Below are 14,476 nucleotides of genomic sequence, written 5' to 3' on the forward strand. Positions count from 1 at the left end.
GCATCGGTAAGAGTGACATTCACTCAAAACAAAGGAATATTATATCGATGTTACATACGTAGAAGCTGGTTAAATTAACTGATTATATAACTTGTTTGACTAGCTTCTTGCATTTATTGTTTGTTATGTAAAAGGCTTGAAAATTAGTTTTTAGTTGAAGCTACTTCATTGTACAAAATGACTAATAAGAATTTATGCATAATTTATTACTCCGTATTAGTTTGTTAATAATGGGTAATGAACTATGTTGCACGGATACCGACACGGACACGGACACGGACACGATACGGACACGGGAAAACGGCAATCCTGAAATAGGGGACACGGGTACGGCATATAACAAGGCATATAATATATCAAAAAAACGAGAATTTGACAACCTATTCAATAAAACACTAAATAATTAGCCTCAAAACACACAATTTTGTTAAAACAAGTAAATAAACAAAGTGTACGAACGTAGTCTCATACATATCAAGAAACCATCAAACCAAATACATGTCTTAATAATAGTTTTACAAATCATAAATAAAATAAACAAAAGTACTAATAGTTTCATTCTTCACCATCACCAAGTACATCATCAAAAATCATATTCTCCATCTCGGGTTCATCAAGTGAGAGCTCGGCCATCTCTAGAATACCAACCTCTCCTAGGTTGTCATGCTCATCTCCACCCACATCCCACAACTTAGATCTCCCCTTAGTGTATTCTTCACTTCTCCTAGAAAGTAATCGAAGGTTGTTATGAATGTATACCAAGTCTTGAGCACGTTTAGGAGTAAGCTTATTTCTAGTGCAAGAATGAATAAACTTATAGGTGCTCCAATTCCTTTCACTACAAGAAGAGGAAGAAGGTTGACCTAATAGCTTATAAGCCAAACCTTGAAGCATAGGCACTTGGGAACCATAAGTTGCCCACCAATTTTTAGCATCCATCAAAGCCATATCATGCATGCAATCAATGTTGAGAAAGATCCCCTCTGATTTTTGTGAGAATATTGCAAATTCCGTGTTGATCTTGAATCTTTCATCGGGACTTTGGAAAAGCCTTCGAAAGCATTGTAATCTTTGTGTGGAAATTTCATTGTCGGCATTTGGAGCAACTCGTCCCGGGACCTCATTAAGCCATTCTTCCGTGTAAAATCTTTAACAACAAAATAAGAATAGCCATAAGAAATTAAATAAAAAACAAGGAAAAATAAATAAATATGAATTAAATAAGTAAAACTTACCTTGGATTCAAAGAATGTGCTAATGAATGAAGTGGAGTACTACCCTTACTCCAACGACTACTAAGAATCCCTTTAACTACATTAAAGAAGGTAGATTGTTCATAATCTAGTTTACCCTCTTTCTTGTAGATGGCATCTTTCACCTTTTGAACCATAATGTCCCATCTTTCATAAACCAAATGCAAGGAAGATTTGTCGGTGTCACAAACCCTAATCATCTCATAGATTGGGCGTGTAAAATCAAGAATGTAATCAACTTTTTCCCACCATATTTCATCCAAAATCTTTTCCCTTACATGTGAGGCTTGCCCGCGTCGATCATCCTTGTATAAGGACCAATTCTCACTAATAACCATTGATTGAAGTGATGTTTTAAGGAGTTTCAACCTTTTAAGCATGCACACAATTGAAGCAAAACGAGTGTCGGCAATGCAAAGTAGTTTTAATGGCGAAAACTTATTGAACATTGAAAGCCTCATCGAATGATTCATTATGTAATTTTTAATGAACAAGGCATCTGCATGAACTTCCGTTATCCAATGACATTCATCATATACTTCAACATTATTCAACACATTCTTAGCTGCACAGATGCTTTTCATTGCAAGATTAAGTGTATGAACAACACATGGTGTCCAATATATATGAGGATACCTACCCTCAACCAATTCCCCTGCAGCCTTACAATTACTTGCATTATCTGTGATTATTTGAACAACATTTTGATCTCCAATTTCATCAATCACCTCACTTAGTAAGGTAGCAATGAAATCTTTGTCCTTAATCTCACCCGAGCAATCAATAGCTTTCATAAACATAGGACCCGTTTCAGAAGCAATCATAATGTTAATCAAAGGCCTTCTTTGTGGATCACTCCACCCATCACTAACAATGCTAACACCTTTTGTTTTCCATGTGGCTTTCATAGGTTGTAATAACCTATCCACATTTTCTGTCTCTTTACAAAGCAAAGTTGTTCTAAGTTTGTTGTATCCGGGAGGCTTATAACCAGAGAGATTAGAATTGGCAGCCATTGTATATGAACTAACATAGTAAGGGTTTCTAGCAAGATTAAAAGGCAACCCCCCTGTGTAAAACATTCTAGCAATTTCAGAATCCAAGTGGTCACGAGATTTCACATTAAAAGCATCAGAAATTGTATTTTTTGATTTCCTCTTCTTTACATTATCAAATGAACCTAGTCTCATTGATGTAGCTTCAGTTGATGTGTGAGAAGATATGGGTTCATTTGAAAAAGGTGGAACTTTTGGTAACAAAGATTTTTTATAATCCTCGGATTCACGATGAAGCGATCTTAGTTTAGCAAGGTCATCAATTTTCACTTTATTACAAGTTTGAATCCCTTTCCCTTGTTCACCTAGCAAATGAGCTTTCACTCTAGTGTATGAACCATTTTTAACTTCGCCGCAAAAGTTACATTTCCAATTATAATTTCCTCCACCACCCGATATTTTATCACCCTTAACAACAAACTTCCACAAAGGGTAGGGGTCCTTAGACTCAGATGAATTACTACTACCACTAACATTGCACGAAGCAGAGGCACTAGAACCACTAGAAGACATTCCTAACAATTTCAACAAGACAACAATACATTTTCAGCAAATCAAACATTTATAGTTTAGCTCAAACAACACAATCAAATTACACAATGCACATGTGTTATATGTATAAGTTTATAGTGTAAATGTTAGAAATATAGAGTACTGTTTCATTTATATATACAGTATCCACATGCATATTATTTCTCCAAAACAATGGGCACTAACATACACAACATATATATCAATGCACTAATGCAGCAGTTGAAGGGCAAGCATAAAGTTTAGACTAAATGATCACAAAAATCACAAAAATGCACAAAAGTTTAGACTAACTGAAAGCAAGTTTTTAAACCCAAAAATGGTCAAAACTCAAAAGGGGTAAACAAATAACAAAAACGAAAACCATAAAGTTATCCAAAAAGATAAAACACTACATATCCCTTAATCTAGAACATAATATTGAAGTAATTGAACCACAAAACCATGATACAAATTACTGAAATTAGCCAATTTAAGCAAATCGTGAAGGAATGAAATAAAATTAAAAATTTAAAACGAGAATGAGAGATTGAGAGGAATACCTGAGAAAGTGAGAAGGCTGAGAGCACCGACGAGAGTGACGCCTGGACGGCGGCGACGAGCGACGAGTGACGGGCTGACGGCGAGTCGACAAAGGATTGAAGGAATAGAGTATTAAAGTGGCCAGGTTTCGTGATGACTGAGGAGTGAGGACTTGCGACGAGCGACGAGCCGACGACTGACGCTGTGACGGTGGACGGTGGGCGACGGTCAGGCGACTTCAGTCGGCGGCGATTTGGGTTTGAGAAGGTTGAGGTAGAATGAACTCGTGAAGAGGAAGATTGAAAGCAGTAGGGTTTGAGAAAAAAGAAACTGAGGGAGTTGGGCTGGAATAACAAAAGGGCGTGTCCAAAATAAAACGGGCCGTGTCATAGGGAGACACGGTCTGTGTCCATGACGTATTTTTTTTTAAAAAAAAAGGGACACGGATTTTGAAGTGTCGGACACGTATCGCACCGTGTCCCACCCGTGTCGGTGTCGGACACGCGTGTCGACACGGACACCTCAGCTAGGTGGCGTGTCCGTGCTTCACAGGTAATGAATCGATTTTGATCAAATTTAAGGTAGAAGAGCCATATATTATCCACAACTAATACAAAGTTTTCTCACAAAAACACCCCAATTACTAGGGTTTGTTAAATATGGAATAGAAAATAAAGAGAGATGAGGGAAGATTGTTACGTTGTATTTCATATTCCATCTAGTACGGGATATATATAATGTACATTTCCTAGGGTTCCATCAATGGATAAAACCAAATACCCAACTCTAGAATATTCTAGATTGTACATGGGATAATAGTCATCCATATTTAGATATTATCATAACACTCCCCCTTGGATGACTATATATTGAATAAAACAATAACTAACATTTACTACAAAACCTGTACAAAATAATACACTATAATGCGCATAAGATGCTGCCTCGTTAAAAACCTTACCAGGAAAACCTAGTGGGAAAAAACCATGGTTAAGGAAAAAAAAGTGCAGCGCGCATTAACTCCCCCTCATGACTACATCACTTGAGATCTTTAAGACGACGCAATCCAATGCCGTAAGCTAACTTTTTGAATGTTGCTGTCGGAAGAGCCTTAGTAAATAAGTCTGCTAAATTCTCACTTGAACGAATCTGCAATACATTTATATCTCCATTCTTCTGAAGATCATGAGTGAAGAAAAATTTGGGTAAGATGTGCTTTGTTCTGTCGCCTTTGATGTATCCTTCCTTAAGTTGAGCAATACAAGCAGCGTTATCCTCATATAAAGTTGTTGGTGCCTCTTTCCCAGATGATAAACCACAAACTTCTTTTATATGTTGAACTACCGACCTTAACCATACACATTCACGACTAGCCTCGTGAATTGCTAAAATCTCAGAATGATTGGAAGAAGTAGCTGCAATGGTTTGTTTCATGGAACGCCAAGAAATGGCAGTACCACCATATGTGAACACATATCCAGTTTGTGACCGACCATTATGAGGATCAGATAAATAACCTGCATCTGCAAAACCAATCAAATTTTCTTTGGACAACTTTGGGAAAAATAAACCCATATCCTTCGTACCTTGAAGGTACCGAAGTAAATGTTTAATCCCATTCCAATGCCTTCGGGTTGGACATGAACTAAACCTTGCTAATAAATTAACTGAAAATGATATATCAGGTCGTGTATGACTTGCAAGGTACATTAGTGCTCCAATTGCACTAAGATACGGTACTTCAGGACCAAGAATTTCTTCATCATTTTCTCGAGGTCGGAATGGATCTTTCTCTACTTCAAGTGATCTTACAACCATAGGGCTGCTCAATGGATGTGCTGTATCCAAAGAAAATCTTTTAAGAACCTTTTCTATGTATGTTGATTGATGCACAAGGATTCCATTCTCTAGGTGCTCTATTTGTAACCCCAAGCAGAATTTTGTCTTTCCTAGATCTTTCATTTCGAACTATTTCTTTAAATAATTGTCAGTCACTGAAATCTCTTCAGGAGTTCCAATGATATTCAAATCATCAACATACACTGCAATTATAACAAATCCTGATCCAAATTTCTTTATAAAAATACATGGGATGATAGGATCATTCTTATAACCTTCTTTCAACAAATACTCACTTAGGCGGTTATACCATATACGCCCAGATTGTTTCAATCCATAAAGAGATTTGTTCAATTTAATACAGAAATGTTCTCGAGAACTAGATTTTGCTGCTTCCGGCAGCTTGAATCCTTCTGGGAGCTTCATGTAAATGTCATTATCCAGTGGGCCATATAAATAAGTTGTGACTACATCCATCAAACGTAATTCAAGTCCTTCTCTTATTGCCAGACTAATCAAAAATCTAAAAGTAGTTGCATCCACCACAGGAGAATATGTCTCCTCATAATCAATACCAGGTCTTTGTGAGAATCCTTGTGCAACTAAGCGTGCCTTATATCTTACAACTTCACCCTTTTCATTTTTCTTTCGCACAAAGACCCATTTATATCCCACTGGCTTTACACCTTCAGGTGTACGGACTACTGGTCCGAATACTTCTCTTTTTCCAAGAGATTTTAATTCTGCTTCAATTGCTTCTTTCCATTTTGGCCAATCATTTCTTTGTCTACATTCTTCAATAGATTTTGGTTCATGATCCTCATTATTATCCATAACATCTAATGCTACATTGCATACAAAAACATCATCGACGTCGATTTGATTTCGGTTCCATGTAATTCCAGACATGATATAATTTATTGAAATTTCTTCATTATCAGGTACCTGAATTTCTTCTTGTATCATGTCTAAAGTCTCTTCTGGAGATCCTTCGGAAATTGTTTCTTCAATTTGACCATCATCAATCAATGCTCCTTTTCTTTTCCGAGGATTCTTATCTTTGGAACCTATTGGTCTTCCACATTTGTGGCGTGGTTTAGACTCATTAGCAATTTTATTTTGTCCTTCCGGGACATCTATTTTAAATGGAGCATTAACAGCTGGAATATGCGACTTGGTCACTCTTTTTGGGTCAGCAAACGAGTCTGGCAATTGATTCTCTAAACTTTGTAAATGAATTATCTTTTGAACTTCCAGTTCACATTGTTTAGTTCGAGGATCAAGATAGGATAATGATAATTCATTCCATTTAATTTCATTTTCCAGCTCTCTCTTTTCTCCCCCTAATGTTGGGAAAAGTGACTCGTTAAAATGACAATCTGCAAAACGAGCCGTAAATAAATCCCCTGTTGTAGGCTCAAGATATTAAATTATTGACGGGGATTCAAACCCAACATATATCCCCTTTCTCCTTTGAGGACCCATCTTAGTGCGTTGTGGTGGAGCTATTGGAACATAAACCGCACATCCAAAAATTCTTAGATGGGAAATATTTGGTTCCTGACCATAAACCAATTGTAATGGGGAGAACTTGTGATAACTTGTTGGCCTAATGCGAATTAGTGCTGTTGCATGTAATATAGCATGTCCCCAAGCAGAAATTGGGAGATTGGATTTCATAAGCAATGGTCTAGAAATTAACTGAATACGTTTTATTAATGACTCTGCTAGACCGTTTTGTGTATGAACATGTGCTACAGGATGTTCAACATTTATCCCAATGGACATGCAATAATCATTAAAAGCTTGAGATGTAAATTTACCAGCATTGTCAAGCCGAATAGTCTTAATGGGAGTATCTGGAAAATGTGCCCGTAACTTAATCAATTGGGCAAGTAGTCTCGCAAACGCCAGGTTACGAGTTGATAACAAAGACACATGTGACCATCTAGTTGATGCATCAATTAAAACCATAAAATATCTAAATGGTCCACATGGGGGATGTATGGGCCCACAAATATCTCCTTGTATACGTTCCAGAAAACTAATTGATTCAAAATTAATTTTAGTCGGTGATGGGCGAATAATCAGCTTGCCTTCCGAGCAAGCAGCACATGAAAAATTATTATGAAGAATTTGCTGGCTCTTCAAAGAATGTCCACATGAATTCGTAATTATTTTTCGCATCATTATTGAACCAGGATGGCCTAACCGGTCATGCCAAACAACAAAATCATTAGTAAACTTCTGGTTTACTATAGCATGAGCTTCAATAACATTGATTTTTGTGTAGTACAAACCACTAGAGAATGTAGGTAGTTTCTCCAAAACATGTTTTGAGCCTTGAGTTATATTTGTGATTTGAAGGAATTCGTTATTTTCTTCATTGATTGTCTCAATATGATAACCATTATTGCGAATATCCTTAAAACTTAATAAATTTCTTTGAGACAATGGGGAGTATAAAGCATCAATTATTTTAATTTCAGTTCCCCAAGGCAACTTTATAGTGGCTCTTCCGGAGCCCTCAATGATATTTGTACTACCCGATATGGTACTTACATTAATCCTTTTCATCATCAAATGAGAGAAATGTTTTTTATTTTTAAGTATTGTATGTGTAGTTGCACTGTCAGCAAAACATAATTCTTCACCATTCATAGCAAATTGAACTTGAGTAATATCCATGTTCTTCATGAAATAAAATACATGTCAAAATATTAAGCATAAAAATAAAGATGATAAAACAAATAAATCAATAAAAACACTCAAATAGTTCATAAATTTATAAAGCAAAAATCCTTATTACAACGAAAGAAATAAACTTAAATAAATTACTAGAATAAGCAAACATAAGTCTAATACTTAAAACTGACATAATACAATATAATTTTAATTATTCCCTTCTGGGGCAGTGAAGAAATCGACAACTTCTAAATGAGTTGTACTGTCAAAATCAAAATTATTCCCTTTCGGGAAAGTAAGGAAATCACCAACATCAAATTGATTGGCATTGCCAAAATCAAAATCACCTTCACCATTTTCAAGAACAAGGTTTGCCTCAACTTTCTTTCCTTTCTTCAATGATTCTTGGTAAAGTTCAATAAGATGCTTTGGAGTTCTACAAACCCGAGACCAATGACCTTTTCCTCCACAACGGTAACATATATTGTTATCACTTTTCTCTTTTTCATCCCTACATTCCCACTTCTGGTGGGAATGTGAGTTTGTGAAATGACCTCCACGACCTCTACCATATCCACGTCCACGACCCCGGCCACGCCATTGGCCACGACCACGACCTCTACCTCGACCACTACTGCTGGAATGGTCCCTGTTTTTAGTTTCTTTCCCGTTATGGGTTGTCACATTCACTTCAGGGAATGGAGTAGAGCCAGTAGGACGTGATTCATGATTTTTCATTAACAGCTCGTTATTTTTCTCAGCCACAAGAAGACAGGATATTAATTCAGAATATTTTTTAAAACCTTTTTCTCTATATTGTGTCTACAGGACAATATTATTAGCATGGAAAGTGGAGTATATCTTTTCAAGCATTTCTGCATCAGTAATATTTTCTCCACATAATTTCAATTGAGAAGTTATTTTAAACATAGCTGAGTTATATTCACTAACAGATTTAAAATCTTGCAATCTCAAATTTAACCATTCATAACGAGCTCTAGGGAGTATCACTGTTTTTTGGTGGTCATACCTTTCCTTTAGATTACTCCAAAGGATTTGTGGGTCTTTCACAGTTAAATATTCATTTTTGAGCCCTTCATGGAGGTGATGGCGAAGAAAAATCATGGCTTTAGCCTTATCTTGAGGTGTTGCCTTATTAGCCTCTTTTATTGTTTCACCAAGCCCTTTAGCATCTAGGTGTATTTCAGCATCTAACACCCATGATAAATAATTCTTTCTGGTAATATCAAGGGCCACAAATTCGAGTTTGGCAAGGTTCGACATTTTTCACTATACAAAATAATATTAAAAGATAAGTATATATAAATAGTATTCAAAAATATGTATTAAACGTTATAATCATGCATAAATAAACCTGATACAAATCATGCATAAATAAGAACGAAATAGAAGGGGAGAATGTTAGCATGGAGAAAAATAAAAATGGAACCTTAAATTATATATCATGCTCTGTATTCGTTATATATATTGATATTCCAATAAATAAGCATGCAAAAGTAGATAAATGTTAAATTATAATTGTTATGGGATGCGATCATACTTACATGATAATAATAATATGGATTCTAGATAAATGTTTGGTAATCCTACTCAGTTGACTAGCAATGGTGCTGATAACGTGTTAAATATGGAATAGAAAATAAAGAGAGATGAGGGAAGATTGTTACGTTGTATTTCATATTCTATCTAGTACGGGATATATATAATGTACATTTCCTAGGGTTCCATCAATGGATAAGACCAAATACCCAACTCTAGAATATTCTAGATTGTACATGGGATAATAGTCATCCATATTTAGATATTATCATAAAAGGGTTTTCAAAGCTAGCTTTTTAAACTCAAAACTCTATCTAAATCCTCTCTAATAATATTTGGTAAAGGTAGACTGGTCGTGGTTACGACAAGAGTCATGGAGGTGGTTGTTGGTTTCAGAAACTGGTGGTTTTGGTGACAACGGTGGAGGTGGTGGTGCTTTAGGTAAGGCGGTCGATGTAACGGTACAGTAGGAATTGTGGTAGATATCAAAAATCTAAAGTTGATATGAGATAGTTATTGAAGTGTTGAATTTAAATATTAAATTATAATTATAAGATATTGAAGTGTTGACATCAGATATTAAAATTTATGTATTTAATTTGTTAACATAAGTTATTTCATTATCGATTTAACCTACAAAACTGTCGATGATAAGCAATTGAATCACCATCGATATAAGTTTAAGTTATTAAATTGTTATTATAAACAATTAAATTGTCGATTAAGCTACTAAATTGCTGATACAAACAATAGTATTATTGATATAAGTTATCAAAATCTCAATATAAGTTATTAAACTATAGATATAAGCTATGAAACTACTAATATATGCTATCAAATTGTTGAGACAAGTTATTAAATTGTCAATAATATAAGCTATTGAACTACTAATTTATGCTATCTAATTGTTTAGACAAGTTATTAAATTGTCAATAATATAAGCCTAGTATTAATTTATTGCTGCTACACACAATATCATGCAGGTTCATTAGCTACAGCTCTAATCTTTTCAAGTACATAAATTGATCTTTTTTCTATAGAAATTCTCTTAGTTAAAATTTCACGTGGTATGAAAATTTATTATCGAACACCGAAAAAAAAAAAAACTAAAATTTAATACTTATTCTTAACGGTCTAATCTTACCTTAATATGCTTAATGATAATCATTTTTTAATAAGCACTCCGTATGATTAATCATATAACTAATATATAAAGCTAAACTTTTAGCCAGGTCATGAAATAATGACACTTGGCATTCTAACTTTCCGCCAAGTGTCGCGCCACCTTGGATAGATTTAAATAGATTCATAAGATAAAAAAAGTTAGTTAAAAATTATTTTTTCAATCAAATTAGGATAGAATTTTAGAATAAGATGTTTAGTTTAGAGTTTTATTTTCGATAAAATACCAAATAATAAACTTATAATTAGGCCACAAGACAACATCATATAGCATTTTAACTTTACGCCAAGTGTCGTACCACGTTGGATAAATATAGATAGACTTTGTAGAAAAAAAAAAAGTTAATTTAGAATTCTATTTTTAATCAATTAAATTGAATTATAATGTAATTTTATCTTAAAATTCCATAAACAAATCGGGTATCGCACGGGGCACAAAACTAGTAATCATTAAAGTCATGTGAAAACATCAAACAAATCTAACAACAAGTTCTGAATCTGCCAACACATAGACAGAAGTAAATTAAACAATAATTAAGAACCAAAAAGGAAATTTCATAATCAAACTATAGATTATTAACAATATAACATTATCACTACAAAAACCAATTCATCATAAAACAAGTCTATTATTCTAGTTTATAGTTTTATACCCTTTTCTCTTTTACAACTCTCTTTCATTCCTTATTTCTAGGATTCCTAAGTCCACCACCCCACCACCATCCTCTTCTTATCATTACTTCTTTCTCTCTCCTCTTAAATTTTCCAGTAAAAAAACACATCACTTTTTTTTTTCCTTTTGATTTCCCCAAAATTTCCTTTTCCTCGATTTTATACTCAAATCCTTACAATTTATTTTTTGTTACTTACAGTTTTTTTTATAGCAAATTTCTACATTGTTACACATGTATGAATAATCAGTAATACTATACATTACTGCAAATCTCCATTGTTGTAGTATGCAAGTAAGTTTAAGCTTTTTTTTTTTGGTTAGGTTGAATGATTTATAATTTCGAGAAAAACCCATGTTCTAAGGAAAATATAGCATTAAATAATTTCTGGGTATTAATTAATAATTATAACCAAAGATTTCTGGGTAAAAAAAAAATGCTTTGATTGGCACACTACTTTGGTTTTCTGCTGTCTGTTTGTTGGCTCAGTCTTTTATACTGTGTTGTTGTTTTCCATAATTTGCAGTTTTTTTAGAAGATGATGATGCCGGAGAAGTTGGTTAACTCGGTAACTCAGTGGCCGATTCTCAGGCTAACTCGCCGAGTTGGGGTTCTTGTTTCTGTAGCATTGTTAGCATTGTTGCTAGTTTGGAGCATTGATCAATCTGTTGTGTTTGATTTTCTGAGGTATCCAAGAGAAACTCTTTCTCAAAAACTACTTGATAATAGTACAAAATCTGCAAATTCTAAAAATTCTCAAAATTCTACATTATATGATGAATTTAATGCTACCCATGTCAGTTTTTTCAATGATAGTGATGTTTTATTGCCTAGAATAGAAAACCCAGATGAGATTTTGGTTAATTCAAGTCAAAGTTTTGTCAATGTTTCATCTGGATTAGACTATAGAAATGGTGGTGATAATGATGTTGATGGTGTTGGTGTGCCTGAGGGGCAATTAGAGGGGGATTTGGATCGATTTTCGGGTGAATTTGACCCGAAAGGCGAAACAAGGAACCTGAGTCATGGTTTGGATTGGGTGTCAGTTGAGTTTGAGCAGAATTATAGCTCAAATCTGTTGTCTAGGTGGTTGGCACCAGGGGGTGAGGCTTGTAAGGATTCGAAAACGGTTGATATTAGGTTTGTTGGGTTTGATGATGGGAAGGAAATTGTGTTGTCAACTGGGAATGCTCATGAGGTTGTTTTTCAGGCATTGGATGAGTTGGGAAATCTTCATTGTGTTGGAGATGATTATTTTGAGATTGATTTGTCGGGTGAATCATGGAAATCGCGGGCACCCATCAAGGATTGGGGCAATGGGACTTACTCATTTACTCTTCAAGTTCATCCTGATTTTCCTGGAACTTATAACCTCACCATTATCCTACTATTCCGGCACTTTGAAGGACTAAAGTTCTCAACTGCTCGATTTGGATATGATCAGCAGCTTCGAAATATTCCTGTTACGTTTACTGAATCTGAAGCTATCTTGCCTGAATTGCATTTGTGTAGAAAATCCGATTTCAATAGAGATGTTTGGACGGGGAGATGGACAAGACATGGTAAAAATGATGCTTGTGAAATAAGCAATGATGGGCGATATAGGTGTTTGGAATCTGACTATCCTTGCACTAACCCCTGGTGCAATGGCTCGTTGGGGATGCTAGAGAGTAATGGTTGGGTTTATTCTGCACATTGTTCCTTTAGATTACTCTCTGCTGATGATGCCTGGCATTGCTTAGACAATCGATGGCTTTTCTTTTGGGGCGATTCAAATCATGTGGATACAATTCGCAACATTTTGTTCTTCTATCTTCATGTTCCATATCAGGAACTAGATATAGTATCTAGGCGTTTTGACAATACTTTTACAAACCCGAAAAATAAGTCACAGTCTGTTAGAATTACAAACATCTTCAATGGTCATTGGAACATGACCAAGAACTATGAAGGCCTGAATTCACTAGCAAATGAAGGATATCGGAATTTGGTGAAGAGCTTCTTCAATGGATCTGCTGTACCTGACACTATCATTTTGAATTCAGGTTTACATGACGGAATTCATTGGCATAATGTTAGGAGATTTATTCAGGGGGCAGAAGACGCAGCTTCATTCTGGAAAGAGATTATGGAAGGAGTGAAGCAGAAGGGTTTAGCAGTATCGAATTTTATCTTCAGGTCTACAATCACTACAGGAGGATATGCTAGAACACTTTCATTCAATCCCAGTAAAATGGAGGTGTTTAATGGCATCCTCCTGGACAAACTGAAGGCAGCCGGTTTGATTACTGGGGTTGTAGATGATTTCGACATGACTTGGGCATGGCATTTCGACAATAGGTGCAATGATGGTGTACATTATGGAAGATTTCCAGCAAAAATGAAATGGAGAGACGGACAAATCGGGCACCAATATTTTGTTGATTTGATGCTCGGCCAAGTTCTGCTGAATGCTATCTGTGCAAGATGACAGTTTTTGTACCATAAAATTCATTTTCGGTTCAAAATTCTACCCTGGTGGGCGGAAGGATCCAGTAGATAAGAGTATATTGAGCTAGAAGAAATTCAATTCATTACAAGGTCAATAGAGCATCTGTATAATGTGTCAATTTTTTCGTTACCCAATTGTTTGGTTGAGCTAAATATAGGCTATATATGTCAATATTCACAGGGTACTCCCTCTGTCAAAGACTAATAGTCACGTTGATAGTGCCATTGAACTACTAACGTGACAATCAAGTCTGGACGTAGGTTGTACATTACACGTATCAAAATCATTTGTATTACTCCGTATTTGGAGAGACAACCATGTTTATGTCAATTCCAATGTGTTTAACAATAGTTTGCACTACATTATTATTGATGATTTTTATAATATTATACAGTACTCCATTTATAAGCCAAATGTAAGACCGTGTTTGGCTAATCTTGTTGATTAATTAACACCAGAATAAAATAATTTTGGAAGAATCAAATAATTAGAGATAAAGGGCACTAAATCATAAATGCGGTATGTGTTAGAGGAGTGAATAATAAATGCTGGAATAGCTTACAGAGGGATTCACATGATTGGTTGAGTGTGTTTCATAGCAATGGAGTAAAGTTGTAAAGCCAACAACCTTTTGTTAGGAAATTAATATGGAAAATGTTCAAGGAAACTTCTAGCTTCCTAACCTTA

At 35.1% G+C, this 14,476-nt stretch overlaps 4 protein-coding genes across 5 annotated transcripts; 1 reads left to right on the forward strand and 3 right to left on the reverse strand.

Moving 5' to 3' along the window:
• Nucleotides 1-248: 248 nt before the first annotated feature.
• On the reverse strand, nt 249-3,903 carry LOC110722134. Of its 2 annotated transcripts, XM_021901388.1 has the most exons (4): nt 3,382-3,903; nt 1,236-2,823; nt 885-1,147; nt 556-724 (listed from the first exon to the last, which is right to left on the reverse strand). In XM_021901388.1, exons 2-4 carry the CDS (start codon nt 2,819-2,821, stop codon nt 654-656), a joined length of 1,920 nt encoding a protein of 639 aa, XP_021757080.1. In that variant the 5' UTR covers nt 2,822-2,823; nt 3,382-3,903; the 3' UTR covers nt 556-653. The 2 variants fall into 2 exon arrangements, with proteins under 2 accessions (XP_021757079.1, XP_021757080.1); XM_021901387.1 differs by having other exon boundaries at nt 249-1,147.
• A 4,189-nt stretch (nt 3,904-8,092) lies between these two features.
• Nucleotides 8,093-8,623, reverse strand: LOC110722175. The gene has a single exon (XM_021901441.1). The coding sequence runs from the start codon at nt 8,621-8,623 to the stop codon at nt 8,093-8,095; it is 531 nt and encodes a 176-aa protein (XP_021757133.1).
• Nucleotides 8,624-8,707: 84 nt separating this feature from the next.
• LOC110722176 lies at nt 8,708-9,169 on the reverse strand. The gene has a single exon (XM_021901442.1). The coding sequence runs from the start codon at nt 9,167-9,169 to the stop codon at nt 8,708-8,710; it is 462 nt and encodes a 153-aa protein (XP_021757134.1).
• Nucleotides 9,170-11,070: 1,901 nt separating this feature from the next.
• On the forward strand, nt 11,071-14,119 carry LOC110722135. Its single transcript, XM_021901389.1, has 2 exons — nt 11,071-11,592; nt 11,825-14,119. The coding sequence occupies exon 2, from the start codon at nt 11,837-11,839 to the stop codon at nt 13,766-13,768; it is 1,932 nt and encodes a 643-aa protein (XP_021757081.1). The 5' UTR covers nt 11,071-11,592; nt 11,825-11,836; the 3' UTR covers nt 13,769-14,119.
• The last annotated feature ends 357 nt before the right edge of the window (nt 14,120-14,476 follow it).

Source organism: Chenopodium quinoa, unplaced genomic scaffold, assembly GCF_001683475.1.
Source record: "Chenopodium quinoa cultivar QQ74 unplaced genomic scaffold, ASM168347v1, whole genome shotgun sequence".
Classification (NCBI taxonomy): domain Eukaryota; kingdom Viridiplantae; phylum Streptophyta; class Magnoliopsida; order Caryophyllales; family Amaranthaceae; genus Chenopodium; species Chenopodium quinoa.